This window comes from Haliaeetus albicilla, chromosome 7, assembly GCF_947461875.1.
Source record: "Haliaeetus albicilla chromosome 7, bHalAlb1.1, whole genome shotgun sequence".
Taxonomy (NCBI): domain Eukaryota; kingdom Metazoa; phylum Chordata; class Aves; order Accipitriformes; family Accipitridae; genus Haliaeetus; species Haliaeetus albicilla.
Window position 1 is genome coordinate 26500209 of NC_091489.1, and position 23139 is coordinate 26523347.

The 23139-nt window shown below is 38.1% G+C and overlaps 1 protein-coding gene across 11 annotated transcripts in view; it reads left to right on the forward strand.

Moving 5' to 3' along the window:
- The window catches only part of EHBP1 (EH domain binding protein 1), a 225849-nt gene that overhangs the window by 107992 nt on the left and 94718 nt on the right, over window positions 1-23139 (forward strand). For all 11 annotated transcript variants that reach the window (XM_069787443.1, XM_069787444.1, XM_069787445.1 and 8 more), the window contains 2 exons: window positions 401-653; window positions 7061-7247. In XM_069787443.1, coding sequence (XP_069643544.1) covers window positions 401-653; window positions 7061-7247 — 440 coding nt within the window. The remainder of the gene's footprint in view (window positions 1-400; window positions 654-7060; window positions 7248-23139) is intronic.

The window sequence follows — 23139 nt, forward strand, 5'->3', positions numbered from 1 at the left end:
TTTATTTAAAGCTTAAATAAATAATTAGGAACATTTTGTTAGGATACAAATTGGCTAATAGCTTGGGAAAATGTTTTAAAATTTGTTGTGATACCATTTATATGACAAATAAGAAAACTAATAACTAATTAGGTTGAAAGAGCTTTAGTAAGTGAGAAAATGAAACCTATTCATTATACTCTAGATGAAACGACCTTTTGAAAGACCCATTTTTGAATAAACAAGGTTACTCTGTAAATAAATAAAGCATGAAAATTCATCTAAGGCTAGGACTTTATGTATTGAGAGTTAAGAAGCAGACCTTTTCATAAGCCTTCAAAATATAAAGATCTGATAAAATGGTTTCAAATTTTTTCTATGTTAAATCTGTTTAGTGATTTTTTTTGTTGTTATTTGGTAGAACCAGACACTGAAATAGCTTCATCTTCAAAGCCAGAAGAAAGTTTCTATGCTGACAATTACAATCCTTTCAAGGATGAATATGCCCCAGAGTACTTGAACCCATTTGATGAGCCAGATCCTGAGCCTGAAATGTTTGTAACTGTAAGAGATTCTCCTCCACAACCTGCAAAAAGGAAGAATGTCAGACCAGTGGATATGAGCAAATACCTCTATGCAGATACTTCTAAAGCTGAAGAGGAAGAGCTAGATGAGTAAGTATGATTCTTCATCTTTCAGCACCTTTGGAAGCATTAGTGGGATCCCTGGCTTAATCTTTAGGTGTATTGGGTTCAACTGTGGTGATACTTAATCACCTCCTTAGGAAAGACTGATCCTTAGGCAGCTCAGCAGCAGGAAATACCATACCCCCAAGTCATGCTATTCAGCTGAACATGATCAGTTAGGAAATGTTTCTTTGCCTCATTGATAGCAAATTACTTGATAGGGAACAAGTCTGTGTACCGTTTTGGTGCTTCATGCTCTGACAATTGCAAACGAGCCAAAAAATTAAGGAGCAGTAAGGCCTGGTCCTTCCTGTCTTTTTTGCCATTATTTTTACTACATAAAATAATAATTTTTGTTAATGATAATGGAGAGTTTGTTTTATATTGGTGCAGTCTGTAAAAAGGAAGAGCGTTTTGCAGTCTGCATAGCACATTTTTGAGAGTCTCATAAAACTGAATCTCTATATGGGAAAGATAACACCATCTGCACTTTATTAGGTTGTTTCTTTTATCATAACCACACATAAAACTCTTCTAAACTCACACTGACTGCCTTGTATTATACTATAGAAACCTAACAAGGAGTGAGAGCTTTTTGCAATAGCTGTGCAGCTTGGGAGGTTTGAAGGTATATACTTACTCCTTGTTTGTGGTCATTAGTCACCAACCACACCACTCATGAGACAGTTTATGGTGATTACATGTGAGCAATTTTACAGACAACAACTGTAATTAACATTTAGTTTTACATTATTTAATGAGATTTATCATGGCATGACATTTGCATTGCTTTCATATTTGATATTAATACAGGTGTCATATCATTGTCTTTTAAGTTTCTCCGTTTATAGCTGTATTCTAGGAAATTGAAGGATTCCCATGCACTCTGATAGAAACGTATAAAGGAGCCTGCAGGGCTTTTTCCTTTTAAAGTTCTGTGCCCATGGATTTGCTGTCATTTGTTCTGTGGAAAAAAAAAAAGGAGGCGGAGGCACTGGGGAATGATGTCTCTGCCGGCTCCATTCATCAGGGCACTGCCTGAACAAACAGCACTGGCTGCTGTGTCTTCAGAGCACAGTGTGATCACACTGTTGATGGTCACACCAGGCATCCCTGATCATTCGCTGATCACCAGAATCCACAGGGAGAAAGAAATATATTACACCTGCAAAGATACGGGTATAGAGGACAGCAAAGACTGAGGAAAAGAGCAGAAAGAGCAAAAGCTACATGGATGGGCAAGTGAAGAATTTTGCTCTATTTTATATTTATACTCACATTTCCACCCTAAGCAAATCTGTGCCAAATGGGCTCGCAGCAGTGTTGTAACAGGCAGCCTTGTTTTTTCTGTGTACTGGACTGTAGATGTCTCTAGCCCTTTGTTTACAACAGCTGCCTTCTTATTTTAGCTGACCACATTTGCTTTATTCCTTTATTTTTTCCAAGGATTAAAATAAACTCCCCGTAGGTGGATTCCACTTGAACACAAATCTGATCTGTGTTTTCATTATAAAAGCAATGTCCCATGGAAAGTTGGAAGGATAAGGAATCAAAAAGCACCATAAAATAGTTTTTTACATTTTTTACATAAGGTTTTTGTGTCCTGACCCCCAAAGTAGCTTCTTCTCCACTTTTCCTCTCAGGTTACAGGAGCGCCATGTCATTGAAAACAACGTGGAGACCATTTGTTAAATGTATTGGGTAGAAGCGTGGCAAGGAGAACCTTTGAATCTTTATACTAAAACACTCTGGAGGAATAAGTGTAATAATAAAACTCCAGTCTAGGAACACAGGACTTGTGATACTAACTTACACCTACAAGCACTATTATGCCTTACCTCATGTCATTAATTTTCAAATTTTTCAGTAGAAAGTTTCTGTTAAGGTATGGTGAGCACTGATGGAAAGGTTTTCATAGGCCAAGCCGGTTGGTAGTTTTTGTGTGCCCTAAATCATGAGGGTTTATGTCCAGATGTGTATTGTTTCTTATCTAATGTGAATATTGGTGCTTTTATTATCTACATAAGTGGCTAATCTTCTTCCGAATCCTATTAAAGTCTAGGCTTCAGTGTCAGTTTGTGGCAGAGTGTTCCACAAAAAACCAAGATCTTATATGAAATGTGTTTCCTTTTATTGATTGTAAATAAACTACCTTTCCAATCCCATACACTATCTCTTCTGCTGGCTTATCAAAACAAAAATTAGTAGTATTGGATTTATCTGCCGTAAACAGTTGCTGTGGTGTATATCTCTAGCATGTTCACCATTACTTGTCTGAGTTAAATGGTGCTAACTTTTTCAATCTCTCTTCATACAGAAGTCTCTTCATCTCTCTAATCATTTCCACCGCACGTCTCTGGACCCTGTTATTTCTGCTGCTATGTATCTATTTTAAGATGTGTTGACTTGGCCTGAGCAGTGTATTCAAGACAAGGCTGAACAACTGAGTCATGTCACGGCATTAGAAAACTTTGCATGTTATTTTCAATCTCTTTCCTAACATCTTCTCTTCCGATATTTTGTTTTGTTTTGGGTAGTTTTTAATAATTTTTTACTACCGCTGGTCTAGTGCTTTCTCCAGGAGTGGTTTTGAACCTGATAGATGGAAGGCATAAGAAATAGAGGGCTCCTGAAAGACATTTACTGTCGCTCAGGAAACACAATGTATTTTTTATACCTGCTTCTTAAATGTTTCATTGGAGTTCACTTAATGCACCACTTGGCATTTTCCTCTTGTATTTTGTGTGAAATACGATGACGTGTTGTGGAAGCATGGACACATCAGTTAGTGTCAGGACCCTTGTCCCACTCTACTCTTGCAGATCCCTAGTTCTGATTCTGGACTCAGAGCTTACACAAAGAGCCCCAAGAGCTGAACTCTGACTCCGGTTTTGTAACAGCTTCTTGTTGTAATCTTGGAGAAGGTACTTACCCTCACTGTGCCTCTGGGAAGGATTTACCTTGGGTAATTGGCTTAATTGAAACATATTTCACTAATGGTTGTGAAGAAAATGTAAGATATCACAACACACATCAGCAAAGCATAGTCACCAGCATAAGCATAGTGAGACATTGCATGGTACATAGGGAGTTAGATGATCCAGTACATATATTCTGCTGTAAAACTACACTCTCAAAACATACTTCCTCTGGCTAAATTCTCATACCTACCTGGAGATAAGGAACATATTTTCCTTTTGTTATTTTGGGCATTTGAATGTTAGTGTAAAATACTGCTTTGGCCTTTTTGAATTTTATACATTAAAATCACAGTGGTAGATGGTTACCTCTTAACAAAGGACAGCACACCTTGCTAAGTTTAATTACTTGAAAATAGAATAGCTCACAAGTACTTAATGCTTTCAACCTTAGTATTTCTGATTGGTAATATTACCTGATCTTTTAACCCTGCCACACTGACAGCTTTGTTTTTCCTCTTCAGTGAAATGTTGATTTTTTCAGTTAACCAGTAACACTGATCAAAATAATTTTTAAATTGGTCAGAATAAAACTTGCTTTCAGATATTATTTGGCTCTGTGGCTTCTTATCTCGTTAATCATTGCATGACTTAGAATAATGCTGTCTAATTGGAAAGACTGTTGAGTTGCCATCTATCAAAGCTGCTTGTTTCACAAGAAGCCACAAGCCACCACACTCCCAGTGACAGCTTAATGCCAGGTAGTTTGTCAGATTTGTTAGGTTTGTTTGTTTTAATTTTGTGGTGGGCAGTCTAGTATCTCTTAGACAAATCATGTGTGAATCAATTAAATAGCTTCACAGAAGCAAAAAGTATGGGAGCTGACCTCAGGGAAAAGTGCTTTAATATTTTTCAGCTAAGGGTTTTTTCAGCCAGACTTTTCCTATGCTTAGCTTCTTATATAGCCATGTGGAAGCTGTTGGAGCAAACTCTACTACATATATCAGACCCCCACAACTTCAAAATATAGCCTCTTTGGGCAAGAACTGTTTTGGGTTTTTTATCTGTATTAAACTTAATTTTTAAAAAATCTTTCTCAATATTTGTAAGACCAATTAAAAGTGGTGCAGAGGGGAAGGTGGAAAGTAGTGTGTATGTGTTCAGCCCATATTATGACCAAAATGTGAGGGTTTAGTCTGGCTTTTAAGCAAGTTCTTCTCTAGCTAAAAAAGGCTCCTTATAGCATTTCCTTCTTGTGCGTGTAGTAGGGTACAATCCTTCAAGATTACACAGGCAGTGCAGACAATTCTGGAGCATAAAAATTCAAAAGGTGGCTCTTCCAAACTTTTTTACTCTCATTGATAAGGTGGTGGGTTTTTTTCTCACACCAAATTAATTTTAACACCTTATGAATACACCTTTCTAATTCCAAGTACACAGAGGTAAATTACTTTCCTGCCAAACATGCTGTTTGCTGTTCAGAAGGCTAACTTGTTGAACTAAATAAAACCTTGTGCTCTCCTGTAGAACATATTGTTCTTCAGCCTTTATCTCTTTTATCTTCATTTTCCTTTCCCTTTGAACTTTCTGGTGTCTGAAGACAGCTGAGCTGGGCTGTCAGCTAAATTAGAGCTAGTGACAGCTAGGTGCATTCTCCACTGAAGCCTGAATACCCTCCTTTCTCTACTGCCTCCCATGGAAAACACCCATCTGTTTCTATTTAACTTGTTATCTTGATGTTCCCTTAATTTTGATTGCACTGGTGGCTTTGTGCTTGATGGGCAGCAAAGTGAGAACACCTGAGAGTTGCCTTCAGTCAGCAGATGAGTTATTTTAGTGTTAGTCTTTCCTTTCACTTCAGTATCTGAATTTAGATCTTTTTCTCTATAACCAGTAGTGGCAGATTCTTAGAAAGGTCTGGAGGTTTTATGCTCAGTCTTCACTTATGTGCTTCAGTAAACTCTACCTTTCAGAAATAGACGTGTTTTCTGTGGTGTGGATTATTAATTGCTTGCTTTTTCTCAGTGAAAAGAGGATGACGGTAAACTGCATAAAAATAAATTCTAAAATCAGTCCATGAGACTGAAAGACATTTTCATACTAAAAGTACACAAAACTGAAAGAAATTTGGTGTTGTGTGAAAGGAAGCTGGATGAATAGTTGGGTTTTTGCTTGTGCCCACATTTTGCTGTTGTAGTTCTTTAAAAACAGTTTGTACTTGCTCATGATTCTTATCCTGAGAGGAAATTTGTAAATGGATCTCGCTAGATAGGCTCTTGTCTAATGCTGTATGCATTATTGTTTCCATTTAGAGTTGAATTCAACGGACTGAGGTTATTTGACATTATTAGTTATGCTTTATATAACTGTAGACCTTTGGGAATTGCAGTGACTTATATCTCAAACTATGTTTATATAACTAAAATAAATATATCTTGCAGGGGAAGTATGGACTAGAAATGAATTAACATATCAATTTCATAATTAACCATCCAGTTTTGGATTGCAAAATACAAAATTGAGAATTATGAGTAAAATAATTTGGTGCAAAGAAGGTTCTCGTAAGTATCCTTGGCGGGATACAAAATTGCTGGCTCTTCAAAGTGTGTAGTAGAAGCCATTATTTGATGTATTATTGATTGATATTGATGTATCAAACTAATAGATAACGTCTGGAAACACTGTGGAAGTATTTACTTAGGGTGGAACAAATGCAGAGTTGCAACGTGAATACAAGAGTTAAGAAGAATCATTCTTTGGAGTGCATCCACTTGGTGGAAGATGTTTACTGTGTTTCTTAAACAAGGTTTAGTTATAAAAAGCACTTTCAAAATAGACAGATGATGGCTACTGGTATCTGTAGAGAGGTATACGCAAGTCAGCTGTGGTTTTCTTACACTATTCTCTTATCCAAAGAGTTTTCTTGAAGTGGTGTGATGCCTGTGTGCTGCGAAGTTTAAAATACACTCAGTGTGGATTCTGTGCGTATGGAAGCCAAAACTTTCAGGCTTGGACAGCCAAGAGCGAGGCCTCTAAAGCTGTGTTGAAGCGTGCATATAAGATCAGCCAGATTCTTAACTCTGTTCTCATGAATCATTCTTAATTCTGTTCATTAAAATATTAAACAGCCAGCAACTTCACTCAAATTTGTTGGTATTGAGCTTGTCTGTAAATCAGATCACTCTTTGATAGATAGTGAAGTATAATTGAAGAGTTAGATTTATGCAATTGATAAAACTTCCGTAATTTACAGGACTTTATAAAATGTATGGAAACTGGCCTAACACAGTTTTTAACTGTTGTAACTCGCTTTTCAATCGTATGAAAAAGTAGTATCTAAATGCATGTAAAGGCAAAATATATTCTTATGTGGGATAATAAAAGCATTTTAGTCATTGGCTTCTCTAAACAGGTCTTATTTTTTGGTTTTAATTCCAAGGAGATAGCAAAGAAATATGTTTCCCTTCTTTTAATTAGATCAAATCCGTTTTATGAACCAAAATCAAGTCCTGCTTTAATTAAAGTTGCTCCACTGCAAGAACCAGAAAAGAAGATGAAAAGAAAGGCTCCTGAACCACCAAACCTCTTGCCAAAGACAGAGACAGGCATGAGTGAGAACATGTCAGCTATTCCTGCATCGAGGGAGCTTTCTTCTTCTCCTAAGGTAGGTTTTTCATACCAAAATTTCATCTTTGTTATTAACAGTACCTTTATGTGTATTGTAGACATCCTTCGTATTTCTGCAGGCCATCTTAAAAGCTTTGCTTATACTTAATAAGGTGTTGGCTCATCTCTATTCACTTGCTGGTTCATAGGGAGAGAGCAGCAGTAGGAGCTTGTATTTTTTCTTTAAGGATTTAATGACAACAGTATCAGCAACTGCAGTTTCAAAGAAAAGAGTCTTCTAGTAACAAACGTGACAGGACAGCTGGATATGCCATCGAGAAGGAAGAAAATCATATTGAACAATACTTTGTCTTGATCTATTGTAATGCCACTAAGCCCTGCCCCCATTGAAGAGTCTGTTTCCGTGTTTCTGTCATAAATCTGGGTTTTAAGAGCTTAGTACTGGATACTGTTTATTTGTATTGGGATTTATATATGTCCAATTCCATATGTATGTCAAAGTAATTAAAAAAAAAAAAAGATGGTCTGCTTTAAATTAGGAATGTCCAGACTAAGCATACTTATATATGCACATATATCTGTATTTGTCAAGGCAAAACATGAGTTAGCGTCTGTTGACGAGGGCGGTGTGAGGCGTAGGTATTTTAGGATTACAACAGCTAAATTCTGTCAGTGTGAATTTCAGCTGCAGTGTTTCAGCAGTTAGCACCGCTTGCGCTTTTTTAAACAAAATAAGCATTTAGTCATATATGTTAATGGGCCCATCTTAAAAATTAATTTGATACGTGCGGACTGCTTGTTTTGAAGGGTAGGAAGATGAGGACAGAAGGCTTCCCTTCAAGCATCTCGCCCAATTTATGCACATTATCATGTTTTGCCTTGTATTGGAGCTGCTGTACTTTAATTTAAGAATTGAATGAAACTACTTGTCATACCTATCATTTCATTGCTTAATTACTCAGCCAAATCACTGACATGTTCTTGTCTGCTCAGGCTCTGATCTTGCTATTGTTTTACCCCTCAGTCAGGGTAAAGAGTATGAGACCAGAAATCTAATCTGTATCTGCTCACAGCAAAAAAACCCAACGTAGTGAGGCTGCAAGCACAATTCACAAGTTATTCTTAATGTGCAAAACCACAATCAGGGAAATATGAAATCAAAGCATAGCAGTTTTATATAATGTTCTGAGATGGGGTTTGATCCTGTTTGCTGGAGTTTCTGTATGAAAAATATTGCACATTATTTGATTTCTGGTGGAGTCTGGCCCTTGGGTCAAAGCAAAGTGGCCAAAGTAAAGCATTCTGGTACTACCAGGCAGAGAAGAGACATCTGTGGAGGAGATTTTATCACGTTGCTTGATGGAGGTTGTGCCCCCATTGCTCATTGATTGAGAGGGTTTTTTTACAGGTCTGCATCCAAGGAAATATGTCTCTCTGCTTTATTTCATGTCTTCATTGTGCTGAAATAACATATTACTACTGTGTTTGATTGTTGTAGTTTTTGTCCACCCCACACTAAGTTTTAGATTGTCTGAAAGCTGAAATTGATTAAGAAAAGATGCAGGATTGAACTCACTGAGAAGACTGTGCTGTTATGAACAAAGTTGGGTAGTTCCCGCTCTTTTGCAGGGTGTTAGTTTCCAAGTATTTTTGTGCCTGCCTGCTTGCAGCCCACCTCTCTGCCAGTGATGCTGAGGCACAGCTGAGATCAGCAAAGGTCCAAGTACTGAAATTTTGGTATTCATTAGGACCATGGGGGAAAACGGAGCTCTATGTTGACCTTTAATTTTTTTACAGGATTTTGGAGGATATGAGACCATTAGGGAAGGCTCCAAAGCAGATGCAGCATCCTGGTTTATTATATTACAGCTAGAGTGAAAAGTTTCACTGACTGGGTGTGTTAAAATATTGTATGGTCACTTGCAATTCAGAAAGATTTCTGTAAGCTGTCTTTTTTCTGTGCTTGAATTGTTTTGCTCAAAGGTGATATAATAATGTTAGCTCAAAAGCACTTTACTTGGAATGCTTTTTGGAATTTGGAAAAGCACTGGCATTTAAAAGAAAAGAAAATTAAATAATTTCTTTACACCACAGTACAAAATAGTGCCCAGGTAGGACTTGGGCTGTTGGCACAAATAACTTGTTTATTACTCAATAATAGTAACAAGGTTTAGCAACTCTGAAAAAACTCCCATCAAAAGCTATAGGCACTATACAAGCATGAACTTAACACACACCCTTATCTTGGTGGAATAGTCCCATGGAGGTAAACTTACGTAAAGGGAGGTTAAATAATGTATCTTACTCAGTGTTTTGTCCAAGGTTGCTGTGCACAGAAAGCCTCTGCTACAACTCTGACCAGAACCAAAGTGTCTCAAAATGTTCAATTCCCTGTCTTGGTTGTCTTCATAGGAAATGGCTGCAGAGCAGAAATGCTAATCTTTAGACTACACAAACACAGTATTAATATTAGAACTTTAGAGTTGAAGGAAAAAGACTCCAAAAATGTTTCTGCAAATCCTTGACAGAGTATTTGGAGCTCATTTTTCCTTCACATGCTAATGGTGTTCATCACATTTGCTGAACACAAAAAATACAAATGCTGTTATTAACATCATATATCAGCAAGTTTATTAGGTGGAAATTTTTCCTGAAAGACTATTTGACACACGACAGATTCCTACTCAAGATACATGTTCCAAATACTTGAAATTTTGTTACTCTATTTAAAAAAAAAACCAAAACCACTTAGATTTTGAAAACAGTAGTGAAATTCCTAGGAATTTAAATACCAACTTAAAAGTAGGGCAAGAAAGGTTGATATTTTCCTAAGTCTACACCCAAAAATCAAATCCTTAGGGTATGGCTGGACACCAAAATTGCTTCGTTCAGTGATCAGCTGCAATGAGCCTTCTAGCATTTGCATTGTGGTATAGGAACACTTCCACAGAAGTGCAGTTGTGTTTGCTGTTGAAACATCATAGCCTGAATCCAACATTTTACCATTACCCAAGTAGTGGTGGAAGGTGTTTCTCGCCTGAGGCATATCTGACTTCCCACACATTTTTATTTGTGTGTGTGTGCATGTGTGTATGTTTTCTTAATTTCTAACAGCAGTGTCTGCAGTAATGAAAGAGAAGAATAAAACAATGAATTTTTAGCAGTCAGCGGTCTTGGACATGTCTCATTTGAGAATAGACTTAAGCTAATGCATCTATGTGAACTGCAAAAGGCTTTCTTTTAAGGGAGTTGTATGGTCTTTTAACAGCTGAATGCTATTTTAGGTTTTCCTGGAATCTTATCCACAATTAATTACCCCTATTACTCCTGACATGACAAAAATCAAAATCCTTCTAGTTCCTTTGTTCAGAGATGTATGCTGTACAAGACCATTCTGTGTAAAAGTTTCATGTAAAACTGAGCAGAAAATTCCAGAAAGCACCTTCTGATCTGGTGGTATCTGCAGGGTAAAGAGGGTACTCCAGGGCAGAACTTGTTCAAGAACTCAATGATCAGTGAAGACAGAACATGAAACTAATAAATAGGCATCAAGGGACCTCTGGAGGTCATCTGGTCCAAACCCCCTGTTCAAGCAAGGCCACTTAGAGCCAGTTGCCCAGGACCATGTCCAGACAGCTTCCAAGTATCTCCAATATTCATCTGATGTTTTTTAAATGTTTGCCTTGCACTGCTTCCCTGAGCAATCAGTTAACTGGAGTAGCAAACTCTATCCAAACCTCTTTAATGTCCTCCCTTTGAGCAGGCCCTTCTGATTACTCAGAGATCCTGATGTCATCTCTATTGGTGAGGAAGGGACAGTTACCTGTCAGAGATAAGGCAGGGTCTAGCTGTCCATAAAGGTCCAGCCAGCTCTTGGCCCCATAATATTAGCTCAGTCTTTGCCATATCTGGCTTGGGAGGAAGATTTGTTTCCAAATATTATTGCCTACTTGCACTTCCTAAAGGAGTATCTTGATTCTCTCCTGTCTTCCTTCCATGCCTCCTCTAAACTAATCTGAATCGTCAGTGAGAGCTTAAAAATGCAAATGTCTGAAAGCCTGGAATAATCCCACAGTTAATCATCTCAAAATGGCTTGAAGATATGGTGTGCTGGCTATATTTAGGTGACTCTGACAAACTGCAAAGCTGTAATTAAGCTCTTCAGTCATCAACCTGCTACAGTGCTGTCAAGCCAAATTGAAGCCTTGTTGAGCTTGTTACCATCATACATGTGTTGCTGTTCTTGACATGGTTTGGATAACCAGGTTCTGCCTTTCACAGAGGTGATGGAGACTTTAAATTTCTTCCACTTGTCATTGACTTTGGAAAAAAATTGAACAAAGAAGTTCAGGCTCAAAAAGTGGTATCAGACCAGTGCATAACATGCATATCAGTGCCTGTCATTGGTTTAGCTGATTAAAAAATACACATATCAACTCCAACTGGCTGAAATCTCAGCCAGTCTTAGTATCTTATCTTCCCTACGTTATGTTGACTTTATTGGAAATAAGATCCAGGTATCAGCTCCAGAGTCAGCAACTGTGTCCCGTGTCTCTACACAGTCATGGATTTTATTGCCTTTGTGAGAATGAGGGGGCAGGAATGCTACTGCATTTATGTGGGAGGTGAAGAATTATTTACTAGGGAACAGGAGGAAACAGATAATCACCCTCAAGTATAGTTATTTTTAAGTGTTAAAAGAAAATAGTTCCTGCACTGGATTAGCATTGCTCATTCACTTTTTTGGAAGGATAGCATATGCCTTTCCCTTCAGGAAACCATTCTGAGAAAGGCTTTTCCTACTATGTGGTAGTTTCAGTTTGTTGCCAGACTGTAGCCAAGGCTCATGTTGATGGCTCATGAATCCGTCGAGTTTCTGGATACTGCAGTTACCATTAACCTACTGAAAGGTGACAACGGCGTTCCTCGGGGGTCGGTATTGGGACTGGCGCTGTTTAACATCGTTGTCAGTGACATGGACAGTGGGATTGAGCGCACCCTCAGCAAGTTTGCCAGCAACACCAAGCTGTATGGTGCGGTCAACGCGCTGGAGGGAAGGGATGCCATCCACAGGGACCTTGACAGGCTTCAGAGGTGGGCCGATGCAAACCTCATGAAGTTCAACAAGGCCAAGTGCAAGGTTCTGCACATGGGTCAGTGCAATGCCAAGCACAAATACAGGCTGGCTGATGAGTGGATTGAGAGCAGCCCTGAGCAGAAGGACTTTGGGGAAATTAGTGGATGAAAAACTGAACATGAGCCAGCAATGTGCACTCGCAGCCCAGAAAGCCAGTGGCATTCTGGGCTGCATCAAAAGAAGTGTGGCTAGCAGGTCGAGGGAGGTGATTCTCCCCCTCTACTCTGCTCTCATGAGACCCCACCTGGAGTACTGCGTTCAGCTCTGGGGCCCCCAACATAAGAAAGACATGGACCTGCTCGAGTGGGTCCGGAGGAGGGCCATGAAGCATGTGCCCTATGAGGGTAGGCTGAGAGAGTTGAGGTTGTTTAGCCTGGAGAGGAGAAGGCTCTGGGGAGACCTTATAGCAGCCTTCCAGTACCTAAAGGGGGCCTACAGGAAAGATGGGGGGGATGCTTTAACAGGGAGTATAGTGATAGGACAAGGGGTAACAGTTTTAAACTGAAAGAGGGTAGATTTAGATTAGGTGTTGGGGAAACATTCTTTACTGTGAGGGTGGTGAGACACTGGAAGAGGTTGCCTAGAGAGGTTGTGGATGCTCCATCCCTGGAAGTGTTCAAGGCCATGTTGGATGGGGCTTTGAGCAACCTGGTCTAGTGGAAGGTGTCCCTGCCCATGGCAGGGGGGGTGGAACTAGATGATCTTTAAGGTCTCTTCCAACCCAAACCAATCTGTGATTCTATGAAAGTCAACAGGTATGTTATGGTTGGTGAATCCAGCTTGGTTCACATCCTTTCTCAAGTCTTCAGGGTGTGGAAACCTATGTTCATTAGACACATACTTTACAGAGTGGCTACTGCAGGCTGACTAATCAGCCTGGGATTTGGTAGCTCACAGATCTCCATCTCACAGCTGCCTGCTGGGCTACCCAGAATATCTCAGTAAATGAAACTCCTGCACTCCAGTCTTTGGCAATAGGTGTTTCTCTGGAAATACATGATTATGTGAACAGACATGGAGCTTGTATCAGACCACAGGATGTTTTTTGAACTTGTGCTTGGATAGCTTTTGAGTTATACCTAGCAACTGATGAAAGTATATAGCACCAGGACAGGATGATAAATAAGCTTAAGGCTGTCATATTAATGTATACACCGTTCTCTCCTTTATGAAAGTCACTGTGTTGCTGATAATCATGAAAACATAGGCATTGGTTTCGGTGCTTGTAGACAAGAGCTTGTGGTGGCCTTTTAAGTTGGCAGAAAAGGAGAATGCACATTCACATAATAGTCCAAAGCCAATAATAACGTTTCTGTTTGTCACCATCATTGTTTAAGCGCTCTCTCTCTCATTTTAAAACCAAAATTAATTGGTTTGCATGCCCAGTGATAGTCTGCTCTCTCATGCCAGGGAAGCTAGCTGATTTAAGCTCTAATGAAACATATTTATAGGAAACTTGCACCAGTTAGCACTTCTGCAAAATGTCTGTGCAAATAAGGTTTGGTAATTTAACCAGTCTTATGACATTCAAAGCCTCACTTTTCATATTTTTATATTTAACTTACATTATAAATTACAGTACTCAGATTTGTCATTGTAAGATATTACTTCACTTCTTGTGGAAAAATATGCTCTTTAGATATGTAATGGCAGTACTTTTATATGCTTTATTTCATCTTGGAAGTCTAAAACTGCACCATTCTGTGAGAAGAAAATCCATCTCTGGTGGAAACTGGAAAAGCCAACAGGCACAGAGTGTATTGTGTGATGAAGTAAAGGGGAATATTGTTGCTATGTGCTATTCAAATGCCAGCACCATTGCATGTAGGTGGACTGTAACAAAAAATACTTCTTTCATATTTTATTCAAGAAATTATACTAATACTAGAATTTCTTTAATGTTTCCCATGTAAATATATGTGATGATTTATATAAACCTTTCGGTTTCCTTGAATGAAGTGCCCAGTAGTCTGTCTTACCAACAAGTGCAAGGTTGGTCAAATAAGACATGTATCCTGATCCAGGAACTGCTTCAAGGCTGCTGAGGTCAGAGGAGAGATGGCCTTTGGATGGTGGGAATACCCACACTGCCTTTTCTGGGCCGTAGCTTCCTGCATTAGGAGGTGGATTGAATACTTGGAAGTCCTAGAAGAGAGAGAGACCACGAGAGTGACAGTGGGGGATGTCTGGAGGGAGAGCAGGGAGTGTGAGCTGGGCTCTGCGTTGCCTTTGGACTAGTGTCTTGTTGCACCCATTTCTGCGGGTTCCGAAGGGGACTGGTCTCCTGATGGAGGTGCCAAAGTTATTTGCCTGAAATCTGTGCTTTAAATATCCCTAAGGTGCATAAATGTAAGGAAGAAGTTAGGAGCTGCTGGGAGCATTAAGGTTCTGGAGCGCTGCAGTTCCTAAATGTCAATGCTTTCATGGTACTGTTTAGTTTCTCTCACAGAGGACAAGCCGGATTAGGTACAAACACCGCTGGTCAGGCGAGGCGGCTGTGGCCTGCCAAAGCATTTGAAAAACAACCACATTAGGTTAGCTCAAAGTGAGATCTGGGCTAGCTTCTGGGATACGTAATCTGAAAATCCTTATCCGTGATGAGGGCCTTTTATTTATTCCCTTTAAGTTATTTGCCTTCGCTCCTACGGTGGAAGGGAGCTGGGAGGAGGCAGGCAGATGGTGCGGGGCTGTGGGCTCCTGGCATAGGTACTGGAGGATAACCACCTTCCTGCCATTCATGCTAACCTTTTCAAAGGACATGGAGGGCTTTGATTTGCATGCTTGGCTTCACAGACTATTACTCCTGTTTAGTTCAAGCTTTGCTCTTTAAAAGGTAGAAGAAGGAACACTTCTACTCTCCTAAGACCTTTTTTAAACTATGATCAAAACAAAAATCCCCCAAATCTTCACAACAAAAACCTGATAAAACCTATCCTTTTTCTGTAGAGTTTTTAGACCTTATTCTCAGGCTCCTTAATAAGAGCCACAAGAGCAGAGTACTGGACAGCTTTTAAATTGAAGACTTGATTCTTTCCAGTGTTCCCTTGCACCTAACGAGGAGCTAAACACAATTTGAATAAGCTGATGTTATTGTAGCATTTAACTTTTAGCTATTACATCAAGCTTTATTGTGGGACTGGTTTAGATAGTTCAAGTCTTGGGTGCACTCTCCGCTGTCTGCAGCCCTCAGCGAAGCGCTCCGTGAAGGAACGAGACTAACAATAGCCTTTTTCGCTGCTTGCCTGAAGGGTGGGTTTGGTTCATCATGGTTGGCAAGCACCTCAAATTGGAAATAAGCATGTATGAATAAATATTCCTTTGCTTCTGTCATGATGAGTTATGGACATATTACAAAAATAATTATCTTCCCTTCATAAATCAGACTGATGGTTAACTTTGGTTTGCTTACTAATTCACTGTTCCTGCTAATCTTTCTTTGGTTTGGGTCAGATACTTAAGTACAGGAATAAATCACAGGTCTGAGCTAGAATGCTTTTATTTTTCTGTTGCTGGGGAAGAAAAATGAGCCTAAAAACAAAATAGATGGCTTCTGCGAGCAAATCTACAGTACGGTGATGGCCCTAAAATGAGGTGTTTGTATTAGCGGTTCTGCCCTGCTTTGTAAAAGTATTTTTAGGCAGAATTTTGTCTCATTTATTTAAAAGTGATCACCATTAGTTTTAGATGGGCTGGTTAATTAAATAGATTTGTGAAGCTAGATATATTGAGAAATAAAAACCAGGAGAAATAGGGAAGCCATATATGCCAGAAGCTAAGCCCTAAGGCATGTGAAACAGTCAAATATTATATATGTATGTTGTACACATACTCACTAGCAAATAGGAGTTAAGTGCAAATCTTTTTAAGGAGAATCAAGCCAGTTAGAAGGAAATTGTTGTATTCCTGAGTTGCTAGAAGAAATAATGTTGCCAATTCATATTGCAACACAGCTATGAGGACTAGAAGCTGCATAATAAAGCAAGTACTTCTGAGATAGTGCCGGCACACTAGCTGCATGTTCTGCAACAGCATTTTTTAGCCATGTTCAACAGTGTGCTTGCTATCGCTCCTCCATTTGTTGAATTCAGGATGACCTTTGCATGAATAAAGTCAAATAGGATTAAGGCAGGAATTTTCAACAATGGGAAAGAGCAACAGATGTAGCCGACTTTGAACGTGGGAGGATTGTTGATGCACGGTTGCCTAAAGGGAGTGTCTGTGGTGACAAAAAAGGGGGGGGAACAACAATTTCCTAAAAAATTAACCTCATGAAAGAAAAGAAAATAAATAGAAAACAATCCAAAGGAACTGAGTGATCCCAGGTTTTACTGAAGTCAAGCTGCATGCATGTTTTTTGACTCACTGCCTCCCTTTAAATATTTTTTTTCCTACATTTTCAGAAGAATGATCTGTTCTCTGCAACTATCGCTATACGAGCTGAGGGGTTTGTGTGCTGTAACATATTTTAGATTCATGTTTTTTCTGAGTTATTTTAAAGCACATAAATGGAATATAAGGAAAAAAGGCTTTGTTGTTTCTATGGAGAATTAGCCATGTGAATACAAAATCCAGATCCTGCTAGTATTTTTTGACTTGGTTTATCCTATGCAGAAGCATATAGATGGATCTCAAATGCATACAGTGCAAGCACTCTATATAGAGACTGTTACAGAAAGGGAAAAAAAAAAAGGTTGAAAATGTATTTAAAGCAGAACTCTTTTCTGATATATCTTAAGTAGTTTTATACTTTATGAGCCTGTTAGATATACTGAATTTGTTTTCATCTCAATAAAAAGAAGACATGCATATGTTTTTTCTTGGTAGATTTAGAGAAATATTTTTGTACTTTATAGAAGTATTTGGTTACCTTTTTAAAATACAACCAATTCTTCAAAACTCACTTGGTTTCATTATTGACAAGACCTATTTTGCAGTTTAGTAGATAGTTGTGTTAATCCCTAAATGATACTTCATAGTTTGTAGTAATGAATAATGCACAAATTTTAAATATAGTTCATATGTATAATTCAGAAAATCAGCTTTGAAAAGCATGCATGGGAAAGGCTTTTAAAGTGTGAATGAAATCATGTGCTCTAGCTCAGTGAAAGGGCTTTAAAGGAGCTAGCTAGAAACTGAAGTAATTAAGGAAATCATGTTGTAAATGTTACGAAAAATATTGGCGAGCTTAATATAATAGAAGTTCAACTGTAATATTTAAGAGCTTGATTAAACACCCACTGATTAAATGCCTACATTACACTTTAAAGAGAGCTATACTGTTGAGAGGGAAGTCTCTCTCTGTAGAAAAATCATTTGGATTCAGAGGATGTAGCATGGTAAAACATCTTCTAATACAGCTTATCCTGCCTTTTCCCATACTCCTTCAGAGCAGAACTTGATGAGGCGAGCTGTGGGTTACCCAGTAGCTGATGACAGACATGCCACTGTAAACTCAAGAGTTGTAACATGTCTCCCATCCCCCAAAAAAGGAGTCTTTCAACAGATACTTAAAAAAAAAAAAAAAAGTTGTCATCTCAGATTGAATATCTTGAAGAACACGGCTCTAGGTGCTGGAAGCTTCATTAGTAATTTTTGTTACCTTAGTGAAGATGCTGTAATGTTTGATTTTGGGACTAGGAACAACTTTATATGCATGCCTGGCACCTTTAGCACCAAGAGCACATAACTCTGCTATTTGAATTGAGTGGATACACACCCACCGTGGCTGTAGAAAGTAGTCTTTATTTCCCTGTGGGCTCACTGTAGGGACAGACATTAAGCTCACAAGTGTCTATGTAACTGCTGGCATTGACTGTGCATGCACAATTGTGTGAAAGGCTGTCATATTTGCAACAGCAAAAACTTAGAAATCTATTTTGAAATAACGGTTGGATGGTGACTATCAGGCACCTGGCTTTTTGTAAACGTTCATGAGACTTCATGCAGAGTCCACTGAAGGCAACAAGAAGTCCTTTAGTTGCTCCTGAATTAAGTTCCTGAGCAGTGAAATCTTTTCATCCAAGTTTCCATGAGTATGAACTGGGGCAGGTTAGAGCAGTTTCTAGTTCCTTAGTTGTCTTTTGTATCTTTGAAGGGCAATCCACAAGCAAGAGTACGGTCTCTTTTTCTTTGGTGGGCCAGCCAAAATCTCCATTCTCCCTCACTTCATCAACACCTCTGAGTCAAGGAACTGTAATCTTAGTCTTGCAAGGGTCGTGTTTCCTGACTTGCTTCAGTGCACATAGATCTCTGAAATCCAACTCAGCCAATCAAACTTTAAAAGTATCCCAGAATGTTACACCACCTGAAATAATTGTAAATAAAAATAGTGTAATATTTTTGTATTCTTCTTTTTTTTTTTTTTCTGATTAGCTGCCTTGTATTTTATGCTTCTGGAGCATAATCAAAGTAATTTTTACTTACAGAACAGATAGTCAGAATGTGTTTCTGTTGTTTCAAGTGACCTTAGTTGTTTGGTTTTTTTAATATATTTATAGAGAGACACAATGTGTATATTTTCTTTCTGTGTGTGCATATATAGATATATATAAACTTATATCTTGGTATATTTGTTACTATAATAAGTATGGTTATTTGTTTTATAGAAAGGTATATTTGTTATATGTAAGCCTTTCTATATAACAAATATACCTTTATTGTCTGCGTGCAAACTTTCTAAAAAGTGAATTCAGATAGTAATTTGATACAGATGGCTTAGCAGATCATGATTAAAGTGTTTCATCCTAGAATATGCTTAATTACTCAACCATATTTAATAACACTGTGACCCCTTTTCATAAAGTTGCCAAAGTGCTCTCAAGAACTCCGCGAAAAGCTTTGGTTTTATCGCTTTAAAGTAATGCTGAAGAATTGATGCATTTCTAAAGTGCCCATATGGCACTCCGTACTATTGGTAAGTAGTCTGTCATGATTTTCATTGACAACAATGACTCGGTAACATAATGTGACTTTATCCTTTGTTTTGAGACATGGGTGTGTAGACCAGAACCCAATCAATAGGCTTAAGTATAAAACTATAGCAAACCAAATATCGTTTCAATGCTCAAATTCTTATAACTGTAACAGCAATGCTTCTATTGTACTTAAAATGCTAATGGAATATTACCACTATTATTAAAAAAAAAAAAGAAAGAAAAAGAAAAAGAAAAAAATGCTTTTATGGGGTTTCCAGGGAAGGAGTTTTCTCTGCAAATGTATTTAACTGTTTTTACATTTATTTCTAGCAACAATGTTAGGCTTTTACAAAAAACAGGTTTTGGGTTTTGCCTACTAAAATTAGGTTTTATTTTTACCACAGTATCTTTTTTTATGTTTGCATATTTACTATTGGTTTCAAATTTAGAACCAAAATGTGACATAGGTATGAGTAATAATGAATAATCAGAAGATAATTCCGATGAGAGCTTCCAAGTTTCTGAAATGTTCTTCCATTTCTGGGCTCCTTGGACATAGAATTGGTTGATTTAAAAACACTTAGAATCTGTCTTTTTGCAAGTACTTAAAGAGTCTGAGAACCCATACAGCACATAGGACATTAAGTGGTTTGCTTCAGAGCACTTTCATCTTTTTAGGAAGAATGTTTACTTCTTTTTCTGGAGGAAACCAGTACTGTGACTGGTCCACAGACAAATGAAATATATTGCTCCAGATCTTGGGTGTTGTGCATTTTTTTTGTGCACAGATGACATGTAATTTGTTCTTCATCACTACTTGTTTCACTTCCACTGTGTCTGAGACAGTTGCTCTGCCAATATTTCATGCCCAATACAGAAGAAAAAGAGTAAAGAAACAAAGAACATGCAGTGGGTCTGCTTTCTGACCAGTTTTTAACAATTTCACATCCTTAAACTCCTGAACATTGTCCCTGCTGCTTTTGGCAAGAGTGACGGGCTCTGTGTGGAGCCCCAGCCAGGTGAAATGAATAATGCTGGAAAATTAATATCTGCTTGGGAACTATTTGAGAAATAGATTAGCATTTTTTAAAAAAAGTTATATTCAAAATGGGCTATTTTCATATTTATTGAGTAAAAATGGGGTAAGAGGCAGGTCAAATCCTACTATGGTCTCATTTTCTGTTTTGTACTTTTCAACTTAGAGGATTCTTTTAAAAAATGGTTGGTGATTTTGGCTGCCAGTTGTAGGTTTAGATTCCATAAGAATGTCCCTTTTGACCTCTTTCTGTAGTGAAGTTAGTTACAACTGTATTGCTCATGTCTGATTTAGGACATAAGAGATCTCTGGAGTTTTCCATAATGTGTGGGCAGAGACAGCATCCCCTAAGGCCAGTGTGGAGCATCTAGGTCAGACTTCTGCTCTGAAGAGTCTTCTGAACAATCTGTCTCTACCAGCTGCAGAAGGGGTATTGGGAGAGTGATCTTGTCTACCTAAACTCCTCTTTTGAGTCCAGTGGCCTCCTCTTTTCCCTGCAAACTTGCAGAAGGGATTGAAAAGCTATGAAACAGTAGCAGCACTTAACACTGCCAAGGTTTTATAAATAAGAGATAATAAAAATCATTGCAAAATGACTTCTAAGTATTTACAAATGGTAAAACCCCCAAACTTATGTGACTCTCAGTGAGAAACTACCCTATGACTGAAGTAGTATGCACACTGTATTTTTATCAACTCATCATGCTCCCACTAGCACTTCTATTTGAGTAGTCTGTAAATTTTATTGTAACTGTAGGCAAAACTGCTCTTTGAACTCCCCCCTCGTGCAACTTTAAAGGTAAGGTGGATCTTAGTCAGGTGATGTCACTGTACTTGTTTATTAGTCATGTCTTGGGTCAAGCTTCTGCTGCAAAGAGTTGCCTAGTAACCTGCAAACCCCATTTTTTGAGGTGATGCATCCTACACCTTTCAATAACTTTTAGAAGCTCATCTAGCTTGGAACTAATACTCAGTATTAGAACAAACTTTGTAGATTCCACTGGAAGCTTATTTTGAGCAGTATCAACAAAGTATAAAATACATTGGCTCTTACACATTTATCAAAGTTTAGAAGTTACAGCTAGTTTGCCATGTTACCAGAGCTCTCCCTTACGTATGCTTTCTCTTCTCTTTATTCTCCCTATTTCAAAGATTGTCGTAATCATTTAATCTCTTGTTATGCAATTAGATATGTTGCTACACATTTATTAGCAAACTTACTGTCAGACTAGTAGTAATGCTCTAATTTACACTTCCCAAAGCATGGAAATTCCTGTGTAGGAATGAAGGCTCCCTTCTTTTCCCTCCTCCACCTATCCTGAGGTGCTCATGCAGTGAAAAATATTGCAAGAGACTGAGATGCGTGAATGATAAGTGCTCTACATGTTGCAACACTTGGATGTGATCAGACTTGTTAAAGATGATGTATGAGACTTGAGCTTGAGTTTTCTGCATTTGTGCTGGCTGAAATTTTTCCCCCTATAGCTCCTTGGGGTCCTCTGATAAAACTCATCTCTCCCCCCAAGCCAAGGGAGAGCAATTGATACCTTCACCCACAGCCCCTTCTAATAGCACTGATATTACTGGTTGGAAGACTGAAGTCTTCTGGTGCAGTCTTTCCATCTAGGTGTTTCCTAGTCCCATCTGCAGATGAATATTTGGAATCATGAACAGCTCACACCAGAAGCATGTTAATCATTGCATCATCTTGGGACCAATTGAGAGCCTTTCTTTCAAGAGTGCTTAATTTTATTTAACCCAACTATGTAAATTAAGTCCAAAGGACTCTTAAAATTTAACACTTCTTTCCATTTATAACCTGTCAGCTCAAAGGCATAACATCTCTTAAGGGTTTTAATCCATTGGACAGTAATGTATTAGGGATCCAGTGATGTCATCTGTCTTGTCACTGTGGCATTAGTGACAGTTAATGCATGGATTAATGATTCAAATAGTGTTGAAAGATCAGCGAATCATGAATCTGTATCTCTGATACTGCCTTAGAAATACCAACGCTAAACAATTAGAAGCCCCTATAGAGTTGTCTGTTCAGGAAGACCTATTGGGCTATCATCTGTATACAATACTCATGAGTATTACGAGCATTACATCTATAATAGTACATGCTAAAACCCCTTTCAAGTTCCTCATGTTACCATATTGCAGCAGTACTTCTTTTCTCTCTCAGCAGCTTGGAATATTTTCTCTATTTATGATCGGCAAAATTTGTTCCTTGAAGTCAAAATCAGCAGTTTGTCTCAAAGCTTTTAATATTACAATATTTACCATGTAATATTTTGCTCAAAATGTTTAATTTTTATTTATCTGACAATATATATATTTTTTTTTTACTTAAGGGAATTTAAACCAGGAAAAAAAAAAGCTGCTGAACAAATTCTGTAGTTCCAAATGTTCAGCTGATTTTTAAAATGTTGACACAAATGCTCTATTTTATTAAGGGGGGGAAAAAGCTATCTCTGCGGACAACATAGTAATATTTAATTCAAAATTTTATGAAGTAGATCCTGGGGATCATTCAGGAGTTTTACACATGTAAAAAATGAAACACAGAAGAACTGACTGCTGTGTATTGCTGTAACACCCCTAGAACATGGCTAACGCCCAATTACTGCATGCTTAGACTTGGATGGTAATTACAATTGAGCTGTAAAATATTTTGACAGTTTCCAACTGTTGTGTGGTTATTAGCCAGGCGTCATAAGGGAGTGAAGTACAGTGATTTGATTAGTTTTATATCATGATCTGCTTAAATAAGGACTTTCAAAATAAATATGTAGTGTAAAGTGTTAATCAAAAGCAGTATTTAATTATTAGCAGCTTT